General features: G+C 40.9%; 1 protein-coding gene across 7 annotated transcripts in view; it reads left to right on the top strand.

Moving 5' to 3' along the window:
* The window catches only part of PPP1R9A (protein phosphatase 1 regulatory subunit 9A), a 135,390-nt gene that overhangs the window by 673 nt on the left and 106,841 nt on the right, over positions 1–27,876 (top strand). For 2 of the 7 annotated variants that reach the window (XM_042044149.1, XM_042044146.1), the window contains exons 1-2: positions 19–183; positions 1,303–2,991. In XM_042044149.1, the coding sequence (XP_041900083.1) occupies positions 1,528–2,991 (1,464 nt within the window). In that variant the 5' untranslated portion in view covers positions 19–183; positions 1,303–1,527. Of the gene's footprint in view, positions 1–17; positions 184–620; positions 642–1,302; positions 2,992–27,876 lie in introns of those variants that run through there. The other 5 variants (XM_042044152.1, XM_042044151.1, XM_042044150.1 and 2 more) reach the window with 4 other exon arrangements.

Genomic DNA, 27,876 nt, shown 5'->3' with positions numbered 1-27,876 from the left:
CGCGGAGCCGTGTCCGTGCCCCCGCTGCCGCCGCCGCCGCCGCTGCGTGCAATGGCGTTGAGGCGACGCGGCGGCTGCTGCCTCCTGTCAGGCGGGCGGCGGCAGCGGCCGCTCTGCGCAGAGGAGGCGCGGGGGCAGCGCTGAGTCGGGCGGCCGGGGGAGCCCGTCGCGGCTGTCGGCTGGGTAAGGCGGCGTGCGCGCTGGGCGGCGGAGGCGCCGGGCTCCGCAGGGAGCAGCGCTGGCACCGGGCTTTTGTTTCGCGGGGACGGGGGGCGCCTGCCCGGGCACTGCCCCGCCGCAAGGTGCTGCCGCCCGAGGCCCCGCGGCTCCAGCCCGCCGGGGCGGCACGGCCGCCCGAGGAGGAGCGCCGCGGGGGCTCCAGCGCTACCCTCTCGGGTCGAGTTTATTGCCTTCTGCGAGATCTGCACGGCTCGCGGAGAGCCTCTGCCGTGTGGCCTTTCCAGTCGCCCGTGGCGATCGGCGGGAGGGGAGCGGGAGGTGCTCGGGGACGGGCGCGTCGCTCTCGGCTCGGCGGCCGCGGGCTCCCGGTACCGGCACCATGTGTGCAGCGGCCAGAGTGAGGCGTCCCCGCCTCGGCGGCAGCGGCGCGGCAGGGCGAGCGCTGGGGAGCGGGAACGGAGGTGAACGGAGAGGGGGTTGGCTGGGGAGATCCCCGTGGTACCCTTCGCTGGGTTGCGGGAGCCGGGGATGAGCCCCTGGGGCCGGGGCGTGGGAGCGGTCCAGCCCCTGGCTCCGTTTCTGCATCTTCTCGTTGGTGCCTCCAGGATTTTGCAGACGATAAAACCGCTGCCCGTGACAAGGGGCAACTTTCTCTAACGGGATTTCACTTCCTTTACTCGGTCAGCTGAAGATATTAGCTTCGGGTGCAGTTTTTTGTATTCCCTCGAGCTGATGTTTAATTTGCCTTTCTAAGCATATTATCTTTGATAGTATTGCTACCATTACGTTTGTCTGAGAGAGCAAGGATTGTCTTGCAGTGCCTCATATTTCATGTCACATTACCTTTCCTTTGCATGCATATTTGTGCCATGATACTATACTTGTGAATGGAAAGATATGATTATCTGTTCTTTTGCTATGCAGTGATGTTATAGATTGTAAATTATGCAACAGTCAATCAGAAAAAGTTTGTAATGGCGAGTTTTCACATGTCTGTGCAGTATTGGTTTGTATTTTTTTTTTTTACTAGATTTTGTAAACATGTCAGAAAATGGTAAATGGAAATTGTGATGGATTTAAAGTACCTGACATGGTTTCAGAAAACCCTTCTTTCTATTGCAGGTAAAATCAGCCCTTGTTCTTGAGAGTCCTCAGTCATGCTGCTTTGTCAAAATTGACTGCGTGCATTTAGACATTTGCCTCCAGATCTCCTGTCAAGTATGGCCCTGCTGAAGGGCACTAGCCCCTGAGGAAAAACACTCCTCAAGCAGAATCTCTGCTGTGACAAGCTACTGAGAGCAGTACCACAGAAACTATGCAAGCAGGTTTCACGCACCTGAAGTAAACATGATGAAAACAGAGTCTTCAGGAGAAAGATCAACCCTCCGAAGTGCCTCTCCTCACAGAAATGCTTACAGAACTGAGTTTCAGGCGCTGAAAAGCACCTTTGACAAACCGAAATCAGATGGAGACCAAAAAGCGAAAGAGGAAGGAGAGGCCTCACAGAGCAGGGGAAGGAAATATGGCTCAAATGTCAATAGGATCAAGAACTTATTTATGCAGATGGGCATGGAGCCCACTGAAAGTGCTGGAGTTGCCCCTAAAACCAGGGGAAAGGGTGGCCCTCCATCCCCTCAAAGACGAATTAGGCCCAAAGAATTTGTAGAAAAAGCAGATGGTTCAATCGTAAAGTTGGAATCGTCCGTCTCTGAAAGGATTAGTAGATTTGACACTATCCATGATGGTCCTTCCTATTCCAAGTTTACTGAAACTCGGAAGATGTTTGAGCGAAATGCTCATGAAACAGGACATTCAAATCGCTATTCCCCAAAGAAAGAGAAAATAATTTCTAATGAACTTCCGGATGAGTGGTGTAGCTCTAAGTCTCACAGAGGCAGCACTGATTCACTGGACAGTCTTAGCCCAAGGACAGAGACTGTCTCTCCAACTGTGAGTCAGCTCAGCGCAGTGTTTGAAAACACTGACTCACACAGTGTAATCGTAGAAAAGTCAGAAAACAGTGAAGAGTACTCTGTAACTGGTCACTATCCGCTAAACCTCTCATCTACTGTCACAAATATCTCCTCCCCAGTTGCAAACCTTGAGGGTTTCAGTCCTTTGAAAGAGACCAGCACATGGTCTCCCCCAGCCAAACAGAGTACAGGTGTGATGGCTGTTGAGAGCTCTCAGCAGACTAACACGCCTTTAACACCGAGACAGAAGGTGTCCACAGGCACTTCGGCAGGGTCAAAAACAACTGAAGAAATAAAAAAGAGCACAGAGACAATTGCTGATTCTGTTGAGAGTCCTGCAACAGGTCAACAGGATTTGGTTGGCGTGCTTGACAGCGAAAGATCTGTGGACAGCTGTACTAGGAGTAAGTCAAAAACAGAGACAGGAGTTTTGGTGCAACAAAAGGAATGGTCAGAACATACAGAAGGTAGCTTTGATGGACCTGAAGCTGCAGAGTTAGCAAGAAATGTAGCTTCCGGTGGTGATTTTGCCACAGATGCAATTTCAGATGCTACTGAGTCCCATTATGATGAGGCAAGTGAAAAAGATGTGCCTGAAGATGTGAATAATTTTCAGAGTTCCCATGTATACATGCACTCTGATTACAATGTGTATCGGGTACGATCCAGATATAATTCTGACTGGGGAGAGACAGGTACAGAACAGGATGATCTGGATGACAGTGATGAAAATAACTGTTATGAACCTGATATGGAATATTCTGAAATTAATGGATTGCCAGATGAAGATGAAATCCCAGCCAACAGAAAAATACAGTTTAGCCGGGCTCCAATTAAGGTAAAGTTTCTTATGTTCCCTTTTTTTTGCAGTTTGGTTTGTTTTCAAATGCAGCTTTATTTGAAGGAGATTTTGACATTTGATCTTACCTCTAAAAAGATATCAGAGCATCTTTTGATGCATGTTTTTATTGCAGTCAGCCAGTGAACATAATCTTAAATGAAGTAAGGCAGCTGAGCTCTGATGAGCTCGTGTCATTTCCTAGATTTCTTGGTGGCTGACTAAACCAGCAGAATTTGAGAATGACAGCTGGGCTTTTGAAGTTCGAGAATTTTAACATGCATATTTTGACTTCTGTGACTGAACAGTAACCACGTTGTGAAATGTCAGTGTGGGTATTTGGTTGCTTTTGTGCTGCTTGTTTCATTTCATTTGAAGTCACAGCTTCTTTAGATTGAATGGCTTTTCCTCAGCTCTCAGCAAGCAGATTCTTAAAGTACCCTGTACTTAAAGACTGTGTCCTGAAGTACAGTGTGATTCTGTAGTAGAGGGCTGTTAATATTCCACATATTTTCTAGTAGCACTGTCACTTACATAAATGCTTTAAAGTTTTAAATGTATATAGGGAGAGTGTATCTTAGTGCTACAGAAGGGTGAAGTTGGTTGACTGAAATACCTAGTGAAGGGTGTGGCTTTTGCAGAGTTGTTACGGTTTGTTTTTAAGTACCTTGGAATTACCACTAAGAATGTTGTTTCCAGTACTTTTCAGTTCAAGAAGGAATAACTAGTCAATGACTTGTTACATTTTGTTGTACCAGCTTTTCACTGCTGAGTCTCAGGGTTAAATATAAAATTATTTTACTTCTAAGTTGGGTTTAGTGCATGTGTGTGGTGGTTTGACCCTGGCTGGAGATGCCACGTCTCTAATGGACAATTCAAAGCCATAGCAGTTTTTGCAGAAACAGCTTCTTGAAACAGAAATATGTCACGGAGTACTTGAAATGTAAACATTTTGAAATTAAAAATGTAATTGAAGTTGACTGTTTTCATTGTGTGATTTTAGAAATGCAAATTACTAAATCAATGAACAGAAGTTCCAGTGTTAAATTCAAAGTAATGTGATTTACAAAATCTGCATTCACACTGCCTGTGTTTTAAAGTAAGGAAGGATGTATACTGTATTATGAAGTTTTCATCTGAATAAAGCAAGCAGATTTCATATCTGTTTATCATGGGGTGGAGGGATAAGAATCGTCTTTCTTCATGCTTTGAAAAGAGCATTTTTTACACTGAAAGAAAATATTCCAAGACAAGATAATGGATTTTTCTTTTAATTTTGTTTTGTTAGTGTTTTATTCAGGCTTGCATCATGAACAAAAAATTCTAAGTATTTTTGTTCCCTGTTGATTATTCCAATAATTAAAGTAGCCTGGTTTTCTTGAATTTTTGGGGGGAGGTGAAGTAGGGAAAACTTTGATTGCAGAGGAAGTTGTCCCTTCCACTGCTTTCCTGCTCAAGCTGTACTAACAGACAAGTTCTCTCTTCTGAAAGATATACCAGTTGTTTATGATGTTTCCAACAGATGGGAATCCAGAAAGTGACTCCACTGATTTTTTCTTGAAATGGTCAGACTTTTCTGCTGTTTCTGAAAGAGCTAATGGTAACATTCTTACTTCAGCATACTGCTGTTGTCTGTCTGAATCATGCTGTCATGCCAAGTGCTCTAAGAGTATTTTCTCAATTATTTGTATTTTTTCATGCTATTGAGCTCAAGTTTTTCATGCTATGTTCATTTCAGATTACATATTGTACAGTAATAATAACAGTCTGTCAGGAAAATGGTCTAGAAGTCATTTTTGTAAATAATAAAAAGAGTACATTTGTCATGGGTTTAAGCATAAAGTACTCTTAACAAGCTTATCCAAAGTAAAGGAATCATTGCTTTAATTATTCTAGCATCTTTATTGTAGATAGGAAGAAAACAGAATAAAAGCTGTGCTGGGAGAGAACAGTGTAGGAGGGATTGGGAGGTTTGGGAGATCCCCTGCTTTTTGTCCTGGGTGCCTCCAGTGCATGCAATCTGTTAGTCATGTGGGAAAGCAGAAGTGAGACCATGTGGAAGGCTGGCCCTAGCAGGAGGAACTGCAGCAAAAGTTGTGGAAAATTAAAAGCTGCCTCTCGAGCCCTCCTCCCTTTTCTCCGCAATGCTCTGTAATTCCCTCGGCAGTGTGAAGCTGTGTAAGCCAGGGCAGGCTGCCAGTGGCATCAGGTCAGTGCCCGGCCGTGCTGGCGCAGGCAGGGACTCAGGAGGGGCAGCTGGAGAATCCCCTGGTGGGTCCTTGTGGCTCTCAAGTCTCTGGGCTCCTGCACTCCTCCAGCAGTGCTGCCCGTGGGGCACGCTGCTGGGAGGCTGGGAACTGGCTCTGGCAGGAGGTTTCTACACAGCACAGTTATCAGTGAGCAGTGCAGGCAGCAAAGGGGACTTGTGTTCTGTCCCCTCACGCAGTGCTAGCAGATGAACTCACCCAGGCACTCCCTGTGCCTATCTGTTATACGGGGATGTTGTTTCTGACTGAAGAGACAGCAACTATTTAAAAATTTTTCTGTTCCACACAATTTTGTGTGTTAGTGGGCATGACTGGTTTCATTAATACTTAGCTGAACATCGTCTCATGCATGGCATGACTGTGAGTGAGAGGAAAATACAAAGTAGTATTAGGAGTATTTTCTGAACTGTTGGAAGCTGATCTGTCTTTATGAAAGTGATGCAATTTATACTTAACTATTCTGCTAGATAGTGGTGTGCAAAGTCCAACCCGAACTGTAGATGTTTAGTGCTGATTTCAGTATTGTACCTTCACTCTCCTCCTACAGGAGAGCTCTATAGTTTACAAAATCGGCATTTGAATGCGTAACCTGTGGAATCAGTGGGTAGTTACTGCCATAAAGTTGATACCTGAAGATCTCAACAGATTTAGGTAAACATCTTTGGGCTATTTTTCTATGTGATTTCTATAGGTAGACATGTAAGGGACTTTTTTGTCCCTTTAAGGGAAATGCTGAGGACTAAGAGAAGCAATGAAGTATAGGCAGAAGGGTAAATAAATAAAATCTTACTCACCAAACTGATAAAGACTGAATTCTGCTTGTCTCCCAAGCAGGAAAAAGACTCAGTTATTGAGAAACTCATTATAAAGAGGAAGACTCAAGTCAGTGCGTGCAGGAAATTCTACTGTGTTACAGTCTGTAATTTTGCTATCACAGATCCTATGTTCCATGGGCCATTTGCTCTGCTCTAGGATTATGGGATATATTTGGTGATTTCATCTCTCTTGAAAGTCTCTTTAGGAGCAGGTGGCTGCCCAGAGGCCACTGCAGGCTTGGAGAGTTTCTAGGTATTTGGAGTGTGGTATTGCTGATGTGAGCAGTTGTGTGTGTCTGTGGGAGCTTAAATCAGCTTGGTGCTGTTCAATAAAAAGTAGTCCAAAAGGGCTCAAGAGTGGCAGTGGACAGGAGTACATTGTGCTAAACAAGGGATGTGAACATTTCTGTAGCTGTTCATATGACTGTTTATGTAGTGATGTAGAGACCTTTATCAGCACTGGCCTGCTCTTGTGTTGAGGTGGTGTGTTTGTGCTCAGGGATAGAACTGAAGCTCTCCAGGGCAAATGTATGAGGTGAAAAAGTTAAGTAAATGGGATAAGGAAAAACATACCCTGGTTTTTACAGGGATACTTTTCTACCAAAGAAACAAAACAACACCCCCTAGCCCATCAACTCACTGATTTATTGGTCTTTCATTGGGTTTTTCAGGGTTTCCTGAGGGTTTGGTTATATACTGCTTCCCAAACACGGCGGGCTAATTGGATGAGGTTTGCCTGTAGTGCAGAATTCATTAGCTTGTGGCTTTCCACACCCTAGCAAATGGAAATGTATTGCTTGTCCAAATCATAAGTCCAGTTTTGAGCCATGCTTCCTTCATCCTGGGTAGAATTAGGATGAAGAGTAACATTCTCCTTTTCTCTTTTCAAGTCCAGAGTTTCTTCTGTTCTGATAGCTGATGGCTGCATCTTCAGTTAGTGCCTGATTTCTGGCACCAGGTACACGTTAAACCATTTAAAGCTGTTAGCAGCAATTTGTGTCTCATGCTGAGCCTCCTTTTTCAACCTTCTGCTCCACTGACTGTCCTACCAGCCGAGGGGTTGGGTATTGTGTGATCAGACCGTATGGCAGACAGCAGGGGACGTGTGGTGCTGCGAGGGGTTTGGCCCAAGCTGCTGCCGCAGTTTTCAGCATTCTGTAAAGCTTCCTTAGGGTGCGGTGGTGAGGGGACATCTCTGCAGACCTCTCTTGAGTTTTGGGGGTAGGTGGGAGAGAGGGTAACATGAAGGTATATAGCAAATTGCTCTTCCATCCTTCAGCTAATTCCACATGAAGGGAATGTAATCGCTGGTGCCCGTGCCTCCTATTGTGCTTCCTCTCTTTTGTCATGCAGCATGACTGAATTTTATACCCCACAACACTTCAGTATATACACTTCAGTTTGCAAGATCATGTCTTGTTCAAATGATCTTCAGGAATTGGAACTTGTACTCTCTCTCCCACCTCTGAAGACAATTTACAAGTGCTTTGACTGTAGTTTAGCATAGAACACGACTGAAGTTTGTATTTAACAGTTGCTTTGAAATTTTTTTATGAACTACATTTTTTACAAACTTCTTCTAAAAATCAGTTAAAGGAATGAGTCTTTATTTCAGTTATTCCTCATTTCTGAGGGGACCTGAAAGATCATTTAGTTCCAAATCCCCTGCCATGGGCAGGGACCCCTTCTACTAGATCAGGTTGCTCAATTCCATCCAATCTGGCCTTGAGTATTTCCAGGGATGGGGTATCCACAGCTTCTCTGAGCAACACGTTCCAGTGTCTCACCACCATCACAGTAAAGAATCTTTTCCTAATATGTAATTTAAACTTACCCTCTTTCAGTTTGAAGCCATTCTCTCCTGTCCTGTCACCATGCCCTTGTAAAGTATCTTGCTCTGTCTTTCTTGTAGGCTCCTGTCAGGTACTGAAAGGCTGCAGTTAGGTCACCCTAAAACCTTCCCTTTTCCAGGCTGAACAATCCCAATTATCTCTGCCTTTCCTCATAGGAAAGGTGCTCCATCACTCTAATCAACTTAATGGCCCTGCTCTGTACTCACTCTGACAGGTCCATGTCCTTCCTGTGCTGGCACCCCAGAGCTGGATTCAGTGTTCCAGGTGGGTCTCACTAGAGCAGAGCAAAGGGGCAGAATCCCCTCCCTCGCCCTGCTGCCTTGGATGCAGCCCGGGACACATTTGGCTCTCTGCGGTGTGAGTGCACATGGCTGGGTCATGTCCAGCCTCTCATCTGCCAGCACCTCCAAGTCCTTCTTGGGAGGGCTCCTCTTGATCTCTTCATTCTCCTAGCCTGTACTGAGACCAGGGGTTTCCCTGACAAAATGTATTCAGGAATGTAAACAGTGGCAGAGGAAGAATCTGAAACAATCTGGCACTAGTTACATTGGAAATATTTAATCTAAAATATAATTGTTCTTTATCTAGTAGCCGTCAAAATAAAGTATGCTGAAAACATGTTCAAGTCTTACTGTAAAAAAAGAAGTATTTCTTTGCCTGATTAAATGTTCAGTATTGTATTTACCTGTTGTTAAAGTGTTGATAAACTATTTTGGGTCATAGGAATCATAAGAGAAGGTTACCCATCCACAAGCACTGTACAGTCCAAGCTTGCCACCACTTCTATGTGTGTTTTACTTAAATGAATACAGAGTTGCATATAGATGATCTCCACGTTTCCCACCCCCAGTGAGCCTGTGGTTCTATAAATAGTCACAGTGCATGTTAGGACACTTGTTGTTTAAGGCCAGTGTGGAAGACAGGAGTTGCAGAAAGATGCTGAGGCTATGTTAGATTTGAAATGGTTACAGAATCTGAGAAATTCATCCACTTTTGAACAGGTTAATTAGGAAAGCTTACAGATTAAAAAAAGATGCATAGCTCTTTCTGAAATCACTAAAGAATATTTTGTTTTCCTTAAATTTGGTTCCCTGCTTCAGCTCCTGTGTCCAGGTAGAAGCCTAGAAGATAAAAGAACTAATATATATTCTCAAACACCGATAGCCAGATAGCTGTGGAGCCAACCAAGGATTGTTGGTAATAACATTCTGTCAGAAAGATCAGGATGTTTCTGAAGAAGTGGCCACACAGAGGAAGGGCAGCACTTTGCTGAGACTAATGTTCTTGTTTGGGCTCCTGGAGATAAGCACAACACCATACAGCACAAGTGTGCAGGAATGAGGCCTGGAATGTTGAGTAAAGGCCAACCCAGTCATCAAGACTGGTCATCATTTGGTGGTCATAAAGACCACCAAAGACCCATAAAGCTCTCCAGCCCATTTCCAGAAAGCTTGAGAAGACCAGACTGCCCGTAACTAACTGGCATAGGAAGTGAGAAATGCATCTCCAGGGTGAGGAACACTTATCTATGAAAAGTTACTCCCACAAAGCCCGGGCATGTGCACCCCCAGGGCCCTGGACACTTCATCAGCTGTGCTGACACTGGAGACAGGACTGGTGACCTCTTTTCCTTTCTCTCTCTCCCCCTCTTTAAGCCATCTCCTTTTTCCTCTCTCTTTTTCTCCATTCACCCTCCCCACTTTGTTCAAAATCCATTGCTGTATGCTATTACTAAGAGATTAGGGACTAACATACCAACATCCATGCCAAGTGCTTAATTTACTAATAAAATTCTGTAAGCTTTTGTGGACCCTATGACATTTGTTGTTCCTTTTGACCATGAGTATCTATGAATCTTGGGTGCTCCCTTCCCCGTAAGGATGGGATGCCACAGTTTATGCTTTGTTTACAAAGGAGTGGAGGATAGTTTTGGCTAAAGCATGAAACTAAGTATTAGGTAGGCTTAACTTCTGACTCCTGTAGTGTTGAATATATCACTGAACTTTTATGCTCATATTCAAATTTTCTAAAATGGGCAGCAAGCTGGTAATTAATTTCATTCATCTCGATGTGTGAAGTAGTTTGGCATACACAGCTATTGCCTGAGTAGCTTGGAACATGTCTATTCTGCTGCATGGAATGAACTTTTACTTTTTTTCCAGGTGTTGTCAAGTATGGGGAATTCTACTGACTTTAATCATAAAATGTGTTGTACTGCAAGGATTGTCCTGCTAAATTTGATCATTTGTAAAAAGTAATAGCTGTGTAAAAAACTCTTATTTGCTCTAGTAATATGCTCTTATGAAAGGTCGTTTTATGAAAGGCAAAACCATTTATATGTCTTTGTCAAGGAAAGGAATTAAAAGTAAATATTAAGGATTCAAAGACTGGATGCACTCAGATAAAGAATAGTGAAGGGATAAAGCATTTCAGAAGTTACTGTTTTGATTCAGTCACTGTGGTGAACAAAGGTATCTCATTATTGCTGTGGAATTTTATGCCTTCACCGATGAGTCTTTTGCACACAATTTCAGGTGCAAAAGAGTTTTCTTGTATTAAGTATCATGGCATTATTGGCATACAGTAAGTGGAATAAAGTTATTTCCCTGCTACAATATGCAGTAGAGTCTTTAACTTTTATATAAGTCATAATTTCACTACTAAGTCTAGGGGTCAGTAATTCCTGGATGCAATGTTCACACATGTAGTTCTTGAACTCAAAAGAAATAATGTTGTCTTAAAACTGGGTTTTGTAAGCATTGAGGCCATTCTAGAAGGACTGTTTCTAGAAACAGAATTTGGATTAAATAATTTGCATCAGAGGTTTATGTGGTTTAGATTGAAAAGGGTTTCCAATAAAAGGTTTTGAATTTCAAAAATGCAGACTGAGCAACTGTAGGGAAATGGTTTGAAATTAGCTGAACCAAAGAGCAAAGGGAGCTCTTTGATTCAGAATTAGAAAAAGTGCGTAGGATTTTCATCCCAAGAAAAAGCAGACTATACAAGCAGAATGATTGCAGGCCTAATCAGAAGAAAAGTCAGCCAAAGAGAACATCATAAGTTAGCCAAGAACTTGGAAGGAGTGGCATAAGTGGTTGTTGAAAAAATGAAGAATGTCATAGAGTTCAGAAGTCTTAAATGTGACTAAGTTGCCAGAAGTCAAGCTGAGTTTGACCTTGTAAAGGAAAATAGTACAAGTAGTAAAAAGCTATTCATCTACTAAAAATTATACAAAAAGGAAGCTGGGTGTTATGCAGTGAGTATGAAGTTATGATCAGAGGTAACACCCCCAGTTTATTGTGGAAATTCCTATAGTGAAGAAGAAACCTACAGGTTCCTAGTGCTCAGGTTTGTGTGGGGCTGGGTCAAAGAAGCTCTATTTTAGAAAATCTTGTAGCAAATATTTCAAAACTAAAAGAGCACTACCAAAATAGAGATGGTATTTAACTGCAGAAGAGCAAATTTAATAGCTGTTTTTCAGAAAGTAGAAAAAAGGTGGTTCTGGCTGCCTGGAAATCATTAATTTTTTTTTTCCCCATAGCAAAGCAATAGAAAACACTTTTAAAAAAATCAAAGGCAGAGAGGCAAATGGAATACATGTAGATGGATTTATCAGAGGTAGTATATGTCAGACTAAATTAGGATCTGCCTTTGATAAGATAAAAGACCTTGTTAAAAATTTTGGTAGTTCTGTCTCAGGAAGTTGGAGCACATTAATGACACTTGCTTTTGACAGGAAGTGGGGAAGCCTTATCATTGCATAGGATTACAGTAAAATATGGGTGACTGTGAGGACTTGAGTAATGGGGATGGATTTACGTGCTAAGAACTTTCACGGTAAACTAGTGACTCGTTTGTAGGGGTTGACAGCTACTCTGTAGGAGAGAAAGCCACTCCGACTTGCTCCTGCCAAATGACAGCAGCAACCCATGATGTGATGCAACTGTGAGGCTGGCAAATGGCCTTCTAGATAACATGAAGCAAAATATTTTGGAAGCAGTAGGGAATTATGGGTGTCATTTTATAACTTGCCAAGGAGACTTCATCTGGACTGTGTCTGATGGATTCTGCTCAAGGGGAGTGGGTTTGAAGGAAGAGTTGTAGCAACTTGATGCTCTTATGTGTCTTTTTCTTGGTTAATTCTATCATAAAACAGGGACCTTAAGAAATTTGTCTTGCTCATTGAGTGATGCACAAGGCCTGACAAGGGCCATTATTGCATCTCTGCATTCAAAGAAAAGGCACCTGGAAACTAAGAGGCAGTGTTCCACTTTTAAGGTGGAATTGAATGTTTACCAGCTAAGATTAAAGAATTTTAATAGCAGGCACTCTTCTTACATTCCTGATAGACTACTATGTTGTCTAGTAGTGTCTGTTAATTTTGTAAAGTGTTGCAATTACCTTTAGCTGTGTTGAACTTGAAGGCCACAAATAATCTATTAAAAAGAATACCAGTCATTCCTGTAATTAAATGATACAAAGCAATAGATGTTATTCTCTGGTGTAGTTTTTTATATAGAAAGCATTCTATTGAGACAAGCTAATTTTACTCGAATTACTTACGAGAGTTGATTCAAGAGACCCATCAGATCATTCAGATTAATTCCACATGATGAAGTCAGTGGAAGGTGTGAATGCAGAGTTTACCTCCAAGACCCGTTTGCCTTGTGCTATTACGCATAAAGCTGCAATTCTTAGTCTATGCACATCTGTAACTTCTGATGTTCCACTCTGCAGTTCCATCTGCCTTAATATTCTGTGAATAATCTCAAGGGCATAAGATGCTGATTCACATTGAAAGGATATCTTCCAGTATTCAGTCTATGCTGCCTGTAGACCTAGGGACTTCCATTTGATAAAATCGCTGCATTTCGCATTAGCTGTTTGAAAGCAATAAAATACAGGCTTTTAAAAGTCATGCTATCAAACTCCTCTCTAATTCATCTATATCATGGCCTTTATGATAAAACATTAGGATTTTTTTTTTAATCTAGCCTGTAATCGTCTTTACATCTTTATAAGCTTGCAGTCATCTTTAAGATGGATGGCGATATATTTAGGTACTGACATATTCTAGAGTCCTTAAATGTGTAGAATCTGACATACTTAAATATTTACCTGTTAACTCTGCCTTCTTAAAAGCCTGAAGGTACTTGCTTGTTAGTGTTGGCTTGAGTGACTGCCCAGTAGATTTCATTGTGCATGGACTGTTTAAACAGAATACTCAAAATATTTTAGTGTTGTATTTTTTTTGCAAGGGCAAACCAGAGAGAACTCATTAATCCAGAGGTTTAGAACACTCTTGAAAAAGCTGGTAATTTAGCAGTGTGGCAAAGTACACTAACACAAATGAGAATGTTTCAGTATGACATTTGACAGGAAGAGACTACCAGACCATGTAGCTCTTTATTCCCCTTTGCCCAGCATTTTCCTCTGAAGTAGTTGCTCAGTTTTATCTCTCTTAATTTAATAGGTTGACTAAAAAATGCTTCCTTGATGTTTTGCACATTTCTTTCATGTTAATATTTAAGTTGGGGGGGAGGGAAATACCATTAAACAGAGGGGCTCTTTTTTTCCTTCTTCTTTTTTTCTTTTCTCTCTTTCTCTGTGTGTGGCCAGTGAAAGATTGTCCAGGCTTAACAGCTGTAGATCCAAAATAACTGCTGAGACTTGCTGTGGTTTACTGCAAGTGCATGACACAGCCATTACCAGTAAGTCTTGACCATTAAAAAGGGGAAGTTATGCCTAACCAACCTGATAGCCATCTACAAAGAAATGACTGGCTTAATAGGCGAGGGGAGAGCAGTGGCTATTGTGTAAATTCACTTCAGTAAGGCTTTTGACATAACATATTCATAGAGAAGCTTGTTAAATATGGGCTAGATGAGCAGACAGTGAGGTATATTGGAAACTGGCTGAACAGAGAGGTGGGAAGCCACAAACCTCATCAAGTTCAGCAGGAAGAGGTGCTAAGTCCTGCACCTGGCCTCATGCACCGTTATATTCTGGGGGACCATCCAGAGGGTGGATCCTCTTCAGCTTTGCAGGAGAGGATCAGGGGTGCTGGAGAACATCAAGTGGAACGTGAGTCAGCCATGTGCTCGTGTCACAAGGAAGGCTAATGGTATTCTGGGCTGTGTTAGGATGAGTGCTGCCATCAGGTCAAGGGAGGCGATCCCTCCTCAGTTCTCACCACTGGTGAGGCCACATGTGGAGTTCTCGGTCCTGGTCTGAGCACCCCAGCACGGAAGACTGTAGAAAGTCCAGTGAAGGCCCATGAAGATGATTACAGGTCTGGAGCATCTCTCCTGTGAGGAAAGGCTGAGAGAACTGGGACTGCTGAGCCTGGAGAACTGAAGACTCAAGGGTGGTCTTATTAATGTATATGAATACTTGAAGGGAGGGAACGAAGAAAACAGAGCCAGGCTCTTTGCAGTGACAGGGTGGGCACCAGCTGAAACACAGGTTCCCTCTGAACATCAGGAAACTTTTTCTCTGTGAGGATGACTGAGCACTGACACAGGTTACCCAGAGAGGCTATGGATACTCCATCTTTGGAGATATCCGAAAGCTGTCTGGACATGGTCCTGGTCAAGGAGTGCTATGCTTCAGCAGGGGGGTTGGACCAGATGACCTTTGTAGATCCCTTCCTGCTTGAGCCATCATGTAGTTGTGTTGCTTCATTTAGATCAGAGAAAAATTATTTTCCTAATTGTGAACTTCTGTAAAGGGAGCACCTAAATTGCATCCCAGACAAATTCTCTTAATTTTATTATTTGTAAAGTATACTAAATGACCTCTTGTATTATTTATCAGGTTTTAAGACTGCATGGTTTGCAAATCCAAATTTGCTGCAGCAGCTCCAGCAGCAGCTCCAGCAGGTTTGATTGTAATAGTTAATGTTGTTTAAATCTGTATGAGTATTTTAGTAAGAGCTCATTGCATAAAGCTTTAATTTTTATTTTGTAGTTTTGTAATTACAGATAGTTAAAGGATTGATACTAGACTTCTAATGTTTCTTGTTAATGAGAAGCTAGGCCCACCACTGCTAATTGAAACAGCTAAGAAAGGATTTTAAGGGTTTTTTTGGGACATATTTTGTTGTATACGTAAGCAGATTGACCTAACCTTATAAGTAACATTTAATAAGGCAAAAGATTTTGGGGAAATATTTAAAGAAATATTATGAATTTAATATTTATGATGAAGAGGAAAAACTTAAAATCACCTACACAAAAATAAAACTGTTGAGGAGTAGTGTTCATTTGCAGCAGAGGCAAAGCCCACTAACATTTTGCATGTAGCAGTAGCTGAAGTCTGATGGCTGTTGCTGGGGTAAGCCTTGATTGGAATGGGAATGTGATCTGAGCAACCAGTTAAGTCCAAATACTCAAAAGCTGTGGTTAAACTGATAAATAATCTCACCCTGTGCTGTACACCTTAATGAAATCTTTAAGTTACTCACTTTGTAAAGTGTACCAAGTAGCTGACTTTGTCTAGTTTATCTCTCCAGTAATGAAGAGGAGAGGCATTTTGCTGGTCTTGTAACGCTTAAGAACTCCCAGAAGAGAGACCAATGTGTATGTCTGGAGATGACCAACAGTCATTTCTAAAACATGAGAGGGGTTAATGAGAAGTTTTTAAATACTACTTTGAAAAAGAGGGAATAAAAGATAGCAAATAGTATAAATTGTTCTTCACTCCTTTGACTTAAAAGTGGTTCTGTTAAAGCAAGCCTCTTGTGCCCATATATGATTTACTTTATTTGATTTTCCTAGTGCAAAGGGTCACTTGTGTCTCTAAACCACAAAGAACTCCTGTAGTTAATCTGTTCCATTAGGAACTCCAAGTTTCTGAGTTTGAGAAAGCTGGATTTAGCTTGAGAATGCTGTGCTGCTGGAAGCTAAATCCAGCAGTGAGAAGCTCAAGGGCTTGGTGGGGGTGGTAGGGAGCAGGGGTGGTCTCCTGCCCCAGCTGGGCAATGGGGTGGGAGCGCGGGCTGGGTTGGGGCTGGGTCAGCACCCGGCACTGTGTCCCAGCAGGCTCCTGCCCCAGCTTTCATAAGCCAGTGGTACTCAGCAGCGCTGCACTTGCCACAGGGCCAGAAGCCACAGGGCAGGTTTTTGGCCTTTTTTTAAGAGCTAGCTGCTTCCTGGTGCATCAGTAGTCCCTCAATATAGCATTATCCAAAATATGCAGTTGAACTCTTTCTTCACCATTTTGCCTTGCTTGACTACCTGATGCTACCTGAGCATTGTAGAGATTTTTAGGTTTTAAAATGTAGTCTCTGTTTTTTTTCTCTTCTCCCTGTTCTTCCCCCGCCCCTGTTGATTCTGGACATTTCCAGGGCTGCAGTTTTGTGATGGCGGAGGACAGAATTTCGTCTTTTATCCTCGGTTTGCTTGTTTTCTAGGATTGCATACTTGACATTTTACATTGCATTAAAAAATTGAAAATACAACAAAGCAGCTTTTTTAATAATTTAGTTTATAAGTTTTTCATTGTTTTGTGTAGATCATATTCATCACTCAAAAGAGTAAAGAATTCACTGTGGTACCTTCTCCACTGAGCTTTTGTTGCAGCATTATCTGTAGATTTTGTTTATTGTATTTTATTATTTATAGTAAATAATGTGTGAGGTATATAGCTTCATATCTATAGAAGCTCTGTGAATGCTGTTCATTCTTTGGTTCTTTTACTCTCCACAGATTGTTCTGATCTCAGGCTTTGCTTTTGATAGCTTGCTTCTTTATTGTCAGAGGCAACAAAATCTAGATGTGCCATATGTTCTATCACAGTTTTCCTTAAAACTGTGGCTGCCACCTGAGAGGAGGGAAACTGTCTTCTCTGGTCTGTGTTATGCAGAGTATCTGCTTCATGTGACCAACTTATAGGCAAATCTGCTGCCACCACTGTTTAGAGGATACACTTGCACACCTAGAAAAATAAGAGTTAGAAGAACAAACTTATTTGTGTATGCAGATACTTGACTAATAAAATATTGTAGTGGTAATTGATCAAAATGTTTTGAAAGATTAATTTTCATCTTAAAAAATTACTTAAACTTGTAATTTATTCTTACATTACAAACATAATGCTCCCAAGGGTGTAGGGCTTGCTTTAGCTGCAAGGATTTTTGCAGTGCAGGGTAATCCTGCCAGGAGGATGTAGCAAAAGTCTGTTAAAGGTAAGCACATCATGACTTCTCTGGTATTAGGTATTGTTCTCTTTCAAACAAGAGTGGTACTATAATCATGAAATACTAGATGAAATTCTTTGTCTTTTATTAGCACTGGAATTCCAAGATATATCACCACTTGGTGACTTGATGAATAACAGTTGTCATTTAATGACTGGCTAGGATTACTTAGAAAATAAAGGTCTAAATTTTATCTTTTGTCTCACTACTTGAAAAAACGACTAGCAGTAGAAGAAAAGGAGGACTGTCCCTCATACCCCTTTCAGACCTCAGATTTTATTAAGTTTCTACAGTAAAAAAAATGCAATTGTGCAATAAATTACATTTGAAATATCTCACTTTGAATGAACTGCTTCTGCCTTACGTCTGTATATTTCCTCTGCTTACATTTGTATATTTGGTGTAGACATCAGTGTTACCATCGGAAATAAGATATTTTTGGGACTCGTAGACCTTGTGCAGCCCTTTGTCATGCTGCTGTCAGGAACTTGATCAGGAAATTAGTTCAGTAGTACTGGTGATGGATTTCCAGGGATTACGCCACCAACTCTGATTCAGTACGCTGAGCTTGCATGCAAGAATTCCTGAGCGCCCCTATACTATGGGATGCAAACTCTTCTGCATCAGAGTGACAGACAGCACTGCTGGGAACCATCATTACATCATCACTGAGTCCTGTGTCATTTTCTGCACCATTTGGTTAGTACATATGGAATAAAAAATAAGTGATCACTATGCATTTACAACAGGGCACCTGGATAGACATGATGATGGTAATGACCTAAAGAAATGCACAGATACAAATTTTTCTGATCCTATGGTGCATTCAGCAGTGTTGAACAGAGTGGGCTTCAGGAAGTTGCAAAACAAGACAGTGCTTCCTTTTCTCATGGATGTGTGACAGCAAGTAAACTTTGAACAGAGTGGGAAAGTTTGGAACAAACAGAACGCCAGAGAGTGGTGTAACACAGCAAAATAAGGTGACAATGTTGAAACACTTCTCAAATTGAGATGACTTAGGGGAATTTTTCTTAAAAATGGAAGCATAATTATGATATTAGAAGGTAAGGCTGAACCATTGCATGAATAGCCAGTGGACTTGCCACCTGTGCTGGAGTGAGACTGTAGGATATTTTTTAACGAAGATAATAACAATTGTGGGCTTTTATTCTGTGCTTTGACTTTGTTTTCCCAAAGCAACCAGCCCTGGAATTGCAGTCTGTTATGCAAGGAGCCTAAAACAGTGCACTGAACATGTAGTCTGCTGTCTAATTATACTAAGTACTGGTGGGATGGTCTCTTCATCCGCTTACAGGAATTGTGTCAGAAAATGTCTGCTTCAGGTAGATCTCTAATGAAACCATGAACTGATGCTTTGCTGGAAATAGTTTCAATATCTGTTAATGTTCAAAGAGATGCAAAGCTATTTTATTGAGAAGGGAAATGACTTAAAATTCATAATTCTCTGTACTTTTCATGTATAACTAAAAAACCAATCCTGTAGTTTTGCCTGACAGTTTATAACAAGTGGCACAGATTCATGAAAGAGGCTGTAGTACCCTCAGTTGGAAGCAGTTCTTTAGTTTAATTACTAGCCAGTGAATCTCCTTTGTGTGGTCACATCACACCTCTGTAAGCTGATCAATATTGTGTTTAGCTATTTGCTAGTGTGTAATGAGATTTCTTACTGACCTTGGAGTTCAGTGTACATCCTCTCATGAAGGCTAGCAACTTCTCAGGTGTGTTGAAAATCTGCAGTAACGTTTTAGTAAAAACTTTGGCTTGTCCATGCAGTTAATAAAAGAGCATGGAAAAGGGGTAACCATCTTTGGAAGGTGTGCGTAGGAAGGGGACTTGGACCTCCATAATTTTCTAGAAAAGCATCTAGCTAAACACTACACTGTAGGTTACATTCCATCTTTTCAGTTGAATGTGGGACCAAAAGAACTCTCTGTACTGGAGGATTTTGCAGGTCCTGGCACTAGAAAGAACACAAGGGCAAACATGACTGCATAGTTTCATATTTACTGTTTCCTTTAGGCACTGAGGAGGCAGCTTTGGGATCTGAGATGTGCTGAAAGACTCGTTAAAATGGAATGATAAGGAGCTTAAGAAGAGATTCTTCAATGTAAGGGGAATTGAATTTTAACTCCCATGTAGTGGATGAGCATTCTAGGCACTTGGCCTTTTATATGGTGATCACTACTGTCATCTTCATCTCCTGGATAGGCTTTCACAAAGAGAGTTTGTGGTTTCTTGGGTTTTTGACCAAATGTGACAGTCGCCTGCCTTCAGGAGGCAGTTGTAGGCTTTGAGCCCTGAGTAAAGGAGGCATCTGTTTGCAGCTCTTACTTGGGCTTTAAGCTGGAAGAAGTCAGAGAGACTGTAGTACTCAATAAATTGATTCTTGACCCTAGGCAGGGCCTTGGTCGATGTTTGTGCTTACTTTGTGGAGCACCACCCGTATCGCAACTTCATTTCCCTTTGGGTTTTTTTGGGGAGTTTAAGTGATGAACTTCAGGTTTTTGATTAAGTCTGTACATAAATGTTGTGTTTTCCTTTGACCAACTGATAAGAACATAAGTCCTTTACTGAACTGAAGTCCTGAATTAGCGATAACAGATATTATTTGCGTTTCAAACCAGAATCTTCTGGCTGCTTTTCCATCCTGTTTTCTTCAGTCACAATATCAGTTGAAACCTACCTTTTTTTTTTTCAGGTTGTGCTCTTTGAAAGTGGTGGCTGGGAGGTGAGAAAGGCTAACATTTAACTCCATTGCTCTAAAGCAATTTCAATGTGGAGCATTCCCCCAGGGCTAGGTTGTGAGGAGAGGTAAATAAAGCATCAATGAATAAAGAAGCTAGAATAATTTTAAAACCAGGCTAACCAGGATAAGCTTTCTTATTTGTGTCTTGAAGACACAGTAAGGGCCTTATTGAGGTATTCACTTCGTGGCTAGAATGTCTCTTTGTCTGCATAATGAATATAAATGAGTACAACAGATAGTAGGGAGAGAAACAGTTGGAGAAAGATGAAATAGTGCTCAGTTATGCAACAGGGATTAGTGGAAGAGGGAGGAGTAGAATTAAGACCTTAAAGTTTTAATGGAAAATAAAAACTGTAAAACAACTTTTGGGGAGTCTTATGATACTGATGAATTGATGTCACAATACTACAGTTCAGAAGAAAAGTATTACTCACTGTTTTCAACATGTGGTCAGAGACTTACGAGTAAATGAAGTACAAGTGAAATCTGGGGAAAGAGCCTGGAGCTGCAGCCACCCGTGCTGGGGCACTTGCCTGCTGCCCGCGCTGCTGCTCTCTGTTGCACCACTGTGATGTGAGAGAACTTCTGTGCGGTCCTCAGCATCTCTGAAACACACCTCCCACTTTATTATAGCTCTTTACTATCTGTGAAACTAGGTTTCAGAAATTATGAAAAGGTAGGTGATGTACTGTGGACAGAATTGTACCTCACATATAACTCGCTGACAAGAGTGAGCTTGTTGTCCATGGTATCTTCAGCAGAACTGAAACTGAAATAATATAGAGGAAGTAAAAGAAAGTGGCATCAACCCATGCTTTGAGTTTAGTGTTTTTATGATAGTGCTGACTTTATCTCTACAGCAGTCCAATGTGACTCGATACTTCCTTGAAAATAGTATCTTTCATGGATGTAATTATATGCTTGGCCAATAGAAGTTGGAAACAAATTACAGTTCCCAGAATCTGTTCTCCTTTCATTGCTGTAATGCTATCAAGCTATGATCTGGTAACAAGAGATTTAAGACCAGGGGGACTGTCATGGGGAGTATGTGTATATACTGCTGCAGGCAGCAGTATAAATTAGGTGTACCTTAATTAAAATTAAATAAGACAGGTTGGTACCAAAAGCAGTCTAGTTGTAGCTGTTTGGTGCCCAATAAAAGACTAATTTACTTTGCAGTGTAGTAATGTATTTTTTTATTATTTTATGTGTTAAATAAAATAAGCCAAGTAATTTTTTCTTGCTGGGCCTGCCTCTCCAAATGCTAATTGCTGGTGGATGGTTATAGAATTTGCTAGTAATTATATACTACTCACAACAAGAGATTGTGAACTTCTTTGATGCTTTCCCAGAATTTTACTTATGGTAGTTCAAGGATGTAGTTTAGAAAGCTTCCTATTTGAAGACAAAATTCCTTTCATTATTAGATGGAGTATCTAGGATCCTGCATGCAACTAAATAAATGCCTGTTCTCTATATACCGCTGGATGCAAGTTCAGGCTTCTGGTAAGCTGTTTTTCAGAATACAGTATTTGAAGAATCAGAGATCTTTCTCTTAAATTTGGAGGTGATTCCTGGTTCATTTTTATGTCATTCTGTGGAGGCAGCTATATGTTGTTTTATGTCATTTACAGATAGTGGCCTTTTCCTTTTCCTGTGGTGGTTTAAAGCATGCTTACACAGCAAGTGTGGTGACTCTTCCTGTGTTAACCGAAGACTGAAGGTGCTAGGAGGCTTGATGCAGACATGTTAAGCTGATAAAATTACCCCATCCCATCATGAAGCTCTCTGGACTGCCAGTCTTTTAAGTGCCTTATGGGATGATAAGACCTAGAGGGGTTTTTTTGTGCTCTTGTGTTCCACAGGCTTTGATTTGTTTTTTATGCTTTGTTTTGCTAAATTGTGGGCAGATGCAGAAGGACAGTAGCATCCTGCTGTTAGTCAGCTACACAACAACTCTTCTCCAGTGCAGTGAATTCTCCATAGTCAAGCTAAAAGTTTAGGGGTTGGTGTTGCTTTTTTTTTTTTCTCTGTGTGGATATCTTCAGAAAATGTATTCTGTATTGTGTTCTGTGAGTAGTTTTCAGAGGCATTATATAACGTGGAGGATTGTCGTCTTTGAATCTGCACAAGATATTTTTTGCTATTATGTGGAGTTATCTTGCTGCTCTATCAAACTTTTTTCTGGCACTGCAAATTAAGAAATTAGTGCACAAGAAGCATATGAGAACTTTGTGTGATCTACAACTATTTGCACTGAGTGGAAAGCTTTTTCAGTTTGTATTCTTACAGAAATCCCCTGGATTTTTGCAGTAGGTGATGGTGTTTCCAGCTGAGAAGCAGTTTACAGGATTGAGCTCTGAAAAGTATTTCAGATATTAGGAGCTGGTCTTTTCTCTCCCAGATTTTTTCAAAAACGGTCAGAAATGCTATTTGGAGCACTGAAAAAGAAAACAAACAGTTTCCCACAGTATAGAGTAACAAAAGTGAATCCAAGTGAATCCATTGCATATAATATACCACAGTGATGTATTTAACATAAATGAAATGAACTTGACACAAAGACAAACTTTGTCCCTCATGTGCCCACTCTGTTGCATCCCTGGGCTCTGGCTGTATGTCAGAGTTTCTGCCCCATCTGGGAAACAGCAGATGCTTAGCAGCAACTCAGCGTATTTTCCAGAAAGCCTCTCTTCCATCTTCGCAGAAGAAAATTGTCGTCTCCTCCCTGTGCGGACCGGGAGTAACTTGCCTGTTTTGCATACAAAATATATATTTTTTTTTTTTCAGGCTGCATGCATATATGAATGCTCTCAGTTAAAAAGCTTGCCTGTAAATGTATATTGGTTGTGTTTTGCCTTGAGTTCAAATTTCATTGTGGATTGATGGTGCAAATGGATGTACGTTGTGCAATTTGTGCAGGAGGAAAAAGCAAACAACACCTAGAAGGCACCATGTAAGGCCAGTTTTTTAATTTCTCTATGTTATGTTTTAATTTGTTCTAAATTATGGGCTTCTCTGTGGCTGAAACACTCGTGCCTTCTAGTTTTCACAGATTTGCTGAACCATGGCATCCAGATAAAAAATTGCAAATGTCAAGTACTGTATTTAAGTACTGTGTTTGGTGATAATTAGGTTTGCACATAATAACAATAAACATAATTTAAATAACAGAAATAAATAATAACAACAATAATAAACGTAAGTAAATAAAATATTTTTTCTGCATTGTTGTCTAACTGTATTTCTAGAAATAGAATTGCCTAAAGCTCTAAAACCTAAAAAAAGCCCCCCCTTAACAGGCTTCTTAAGTTCAATTTTTTTGAGTTTACCCATTTTCGGTGGCATTTGTAATGGAACTAAACTGGGGACCTGTGGATACTTAAACCCCAAACTTCTGCCATCTCAGTTGTTTCAAATGCTGTCCGGGTTTCCTGTTGCTGCTGGGATCCGTGTCCCTGGTTTACTGTACCAATAGCCATGCGGCAGAAACTTGGGAGGCAGCCTGGGTTACATGGGCTTGATGTGCTCATGCTTGTGGTGTTAAGGGAGAGGTACCATCTCCTCTGGTCCCATGTCAGGTGCTCATGCACTGTGAATGAAGTTTAAACATTAGGAACACTGTTCTAATCTATCCTATTTCACTTGCATAAAATAAGTAAATTTTAGGCTTATCTAAATAGCTACAGTTCATCAGGTTCTCTTCTATTTCCATATGGTACCTCCTAAATACTTTGAGTTCCTTATCACTCTGATGACTTCCCCGTGGTTAGTCCAGTTACCTTGGAAACCGGCGCATCACCAGCACATCTAATCTCTGAACTGATGAAATAATATGTACTGCTTGCAAATGAATTTGAAGAAAGCTTTCTCCTTTCTTAATTGAAGGATGTTAATCTCTTTGTTCCAGAGGTACCAGAATTTCAGAGGGTTTTTTTCAGGTTTGAGTAAAATGTTGTACTTGTTTTTCTTTTTAGTCTTTGAAAACCTGGCAAAGAGAATTAACCTTATCCTGTATTTTGAAGAAGATATAGGTATCCCTTGAAACCAACTGCTTGCAAGTAAAAATTTAAAAAATAAAAAGAAGCACAAAGCTGTTTACTTATGGGTGAGGCTAATTTATGCAGCTGTTGAATCAATGTGGCAGCAGCACTTAACTGCATGGTGGTGGTTCAAAAATGTCTCCTTGTAAGTTGTGCATAGCTGCTGCACAGTCACAAAGAAAAGATTAAAAAAAGGAACAAAAATATAATACTTTTTTCCATTTAGCTTCTTCTTTAGTTTTCCACATGTAGTTGCTGGTATTGTGTTCATCTCTACACTATTAAAATTTCTATTTTTAACTTACATAACAAACACTAGAAGTTGTATCCAATTTTGTGGTCACGTAGGAACATTGATTTTTCTCATTATCTTCTGGTAAGTTATTGTAATGGTATCAAGACTTACAAAACTATTTTTTGAAGGTTTTATCTGGCATGTGGAAATTGAATAATTTTATTCTGAAAAAAGAGAACAATACTTTATTTTCAGTGTAAACTTATTTATCAATTATTTCTGGGGACCTTTCCTGAACATTAAACTATTCATATGAGAAAGCACAATCTGACACCAGAGTTCATTGTGGTATCGTGTTTTCTAAGCAGAGCTCAATGCTTTTGTTTTCCAGTGTATTTCAGATTTTGACAGGTTATATAGCGAAATCATACATGATGTGACATGAATGATTTTTTAAAAAGTAATTCATCAAGTTTAAGCATATACTGAATTGTGGTAAAAATACTCTCTTTGCAGAGATACAATAAGTAGTTGATCTACTATTTCTCATTCATGCATTTTTTTTCAGTATGGTCATCTGCTTCTCCGTCTTTTTGACACATTGAGGTCATTGAGGAATTTCCTGAGGGTGCTGAGAGCTTTCATATATCGTTAGATATGTTTATTCCAGAGTTCAGGTAACAAATTTTCATCCTGAAAATTTATGTAGACTCAAAGAGTTCTAGCATATTTAATAGGATTTTTTTTCCCCCCCAAAGCTTTATCAAGTTTGCAAACTGCTTAATTGGGAGGAAAACCATGAGAGAGCGGGATTTATATACTTAGCGGAAAAGAAATGCAGTTTTTCTTGTTTGATTAGTCTACTTATGGTTACCTGCTAAGATTCTAGTAATTAGAGAGCAAAGATTTGGGGATAGGATTTAGGAGGGAATTTTGTTAGGTTTCGTAGAAATTCTCTCAAAAACTTAGAATCTTGATGGAAAGTGTGCATTGATTCTTTTGTGATGAATCAGTTTCTTTTTTTCCACATACCTCTGGGAGAACATGTGTGTGGATTGTAAAACTTGTACTTTTCTGTTACTTGGGAAAAAAACAGGGTGGCTTAAATCAGAAGAAAACCGCTATACACTAAAATGACATATTTTCAGTTAGTGTGGATTTACAATCAGATTTAATTATGTTAATTTTTAACTACTAAAATACTGAATACAGATTGGTGTATTTTCCAGTGTTTTCAAAGCATTTAAAATAGACAAGAAGGACTTCAGGAGCAGTTAGCATGGATTCACCAGGGGGAAGTCGTGCTCAACCAGCCAGATGCGGCTAGTTAAAAATGACTCACCTGGTAGGTGAGGAGAGGGCAGTGTATCTTGCCCACCTTGACTTCGTTAAGGCTTCCAACACTGTCTGCTGTAACATCTTCACAAAAAAGCTGACAGAGTGTGGGCTGGATGAGCAGACAGTGAGGTGGGCTGAAAACTGACTGACTGACTGGCTGAGCTCAGAGGCACAAAGCCCAACTGGAGAACAGTAACTAGTACTGTACCCCAAAGGTTAATGCTGGGCCAGCTCCTGTGAAACATCTTCATTAGTGATCAGGATTAGGGAGCAGAGCAAATTTGCTGATGGCACAGGTCTGCGAGGAGTGACTGGTGTGCCAGATGGTCATGCTGCTGTCCAGAGGGACCTCAACAGGAGAAATGAGTGGACAGGAACCTCATGAGGCTTAATAAGGAAAAATGCTAAGTCTTGCACCCAAGGATGACCAACCCCATGTAGCAGTTTATGCTGGGGGCTGCCCAACTGGAAAGCAGCTTTGTAGAACAGAACCTGGGGGCCCAGAAAGCACCGATTTGAACATGAGCCAGTGATGTGTCATTTGTGTGTACCTAAGGAAAAGCCTGTTTTACTGTGAGGGTCACTGAATGCTGGTACAGGGTGCCCAGAGAGATTGTGAAGTCTCTGTCCTTGGAGATCTTCAAAAGATGACGTGATGTGGTCCTGGGCAGCTGGCTCTAGGTGGCTCTGCTCGAGCAGGGAGGTTGGACCAGATGACCTGCAAAGGCCCCTACCAACATCAAGAGTTCTGTGAAACATACTCAAGAGCTAGAGAGTGTCTTCATTAATGATGCTGACTGAAAAAAGCAACTGTGGAGATAGCTGATTGTGTGATATTTGGAGATGTAAACAATATTAAAAAGTTGACCTTGAAGATTGATGTAACAGCCGTGATGTAACAGCCAGTCGGTCAGAAGGGCAATCACTTTTGGGTTTATGACTGGTACCTCCTGGAAATTCAGGAGAAAGGAGGAAAAACCTGAATTCGCTGTTGAGCGTCGCTAGTACAATGAGTGCTCTGAGGCTATGCAGCCATGTACTAAGCAAGTGTGTGTTACAAGAGATACAGAGCGGCATTTCTAGTACAGGTAGTGAAGCAATTCCAAGGTCTTGCATTTAAGAAACTTTTCACTGGAATGTGGTGGTGGACAGAGCTGAAAATCATGGGATCCAAGAAAGCCATGAATGAATTTAGGTTAGAAAGTAGAGGACGGTTGTTAACACCAGACCAGTGTGCTTTGAATCTTCATATGGGGATAGAAGGCATATAAATAGTATTAAGGCAGCCTCCAGTAAATCTATGAAGGAGATTATAAAGTACACCACAGGAGTTTCTAATTCTCTTGAATTAGAAGAGACCTGGTTTCTCTGCATGTCCTAAATGAAATGTCTTACCTTCTCTGTATGTGCTGAATCCAATCAGTGGCAAAAGAGTTAAAGCTTGCAGAAGCATACTTTTCCACTTAATTTTGAGCAGGTTTATCACACAAGAGCTATGGATTTTTCTAACATGTTAGAACTGACAAACTTGTCAGCTATAAAATGCCACTGATATCAAGTATAGTTGTGTTTACATAGTGAAGCTCATAGTCAAAAAGCTGCAGTAGAGCTTTCTGTCCTTCTGTCACAGTAATTAATTAAATTAAACCAAGAAACAGAACCTGAGATTGCTGTTGTGATTGCACCAGCGGATGCTGCCTCAGAGTATAGGGCTAAATACTTCAGTGGACAGCTAGGCAGCTTGCCTATTTTTGCTGTATCCTTCCTTCCCTGTAAGTGTTTCTAGGCAAATACATTGTGATCCAGCTTTCCACTGTGAAGATCTCATTAACAGCCTCTCCACATCACAAAAAAGCCTGAATAATGAGAAAAAGAAACCTCTTTAGTAAAGGAGGGAGTAAGTTTTTCTTCTTGATTGATATTTCAGAGTTTTTATGTGTTTATGGGTAGAAATGAATAAAGCATCTCTGAAGCTGATTCATATGTAAAACTTTCATTTCTGATTGGTTCTGAGCCACCTGATTTTGTATTCTGTATTGAGGTACAAGAAAAAATCTGCCAGATTGTTAATGGCAGTCTATCCTGAGTGTTACCTCACCAAGATTAGATATAAGAGAAAACTACATGAAAACTGATGGGAGGCAGCCACCTTAAGGTTTATGGGCACTGACAATCTGGTCACTATAGTCGGTGTAATTAATATAATCCTAAGGGAGATGTCTGCAACAGACAGGTGTATTACTTTGCAAATGAACCTGTTTATTCTCTACATTGATTGTGAAGTTGGACTTAGCTTTTAAAACACTGAAAATTAAAGAAAACTGAACTGCTATGTGACAGGTCATGTGAGATAGACTGCCATTACTCA

The sequence above is a fragment of the Corvus kubaryi genome, unplaced genomic scaffold (assembly GCF_017639235.1).
Source record: "Corvus kubaryi isolate FWS band 111438036 unplaced genomic scaffold, C.kubaryi_AGA036_p1.0 37398, whole genome shotgun sequence".
Classification (NCBI taxonomy): domain Eukaryota; kingdom Metazoa; phylum Chordata; class Aves; order Passeriformes; family Corvidae; genus Corvus; species Corvus kubaryi.
This window is presented reverse-complemented; position numbering and strand designations above follow the sequence as displayed.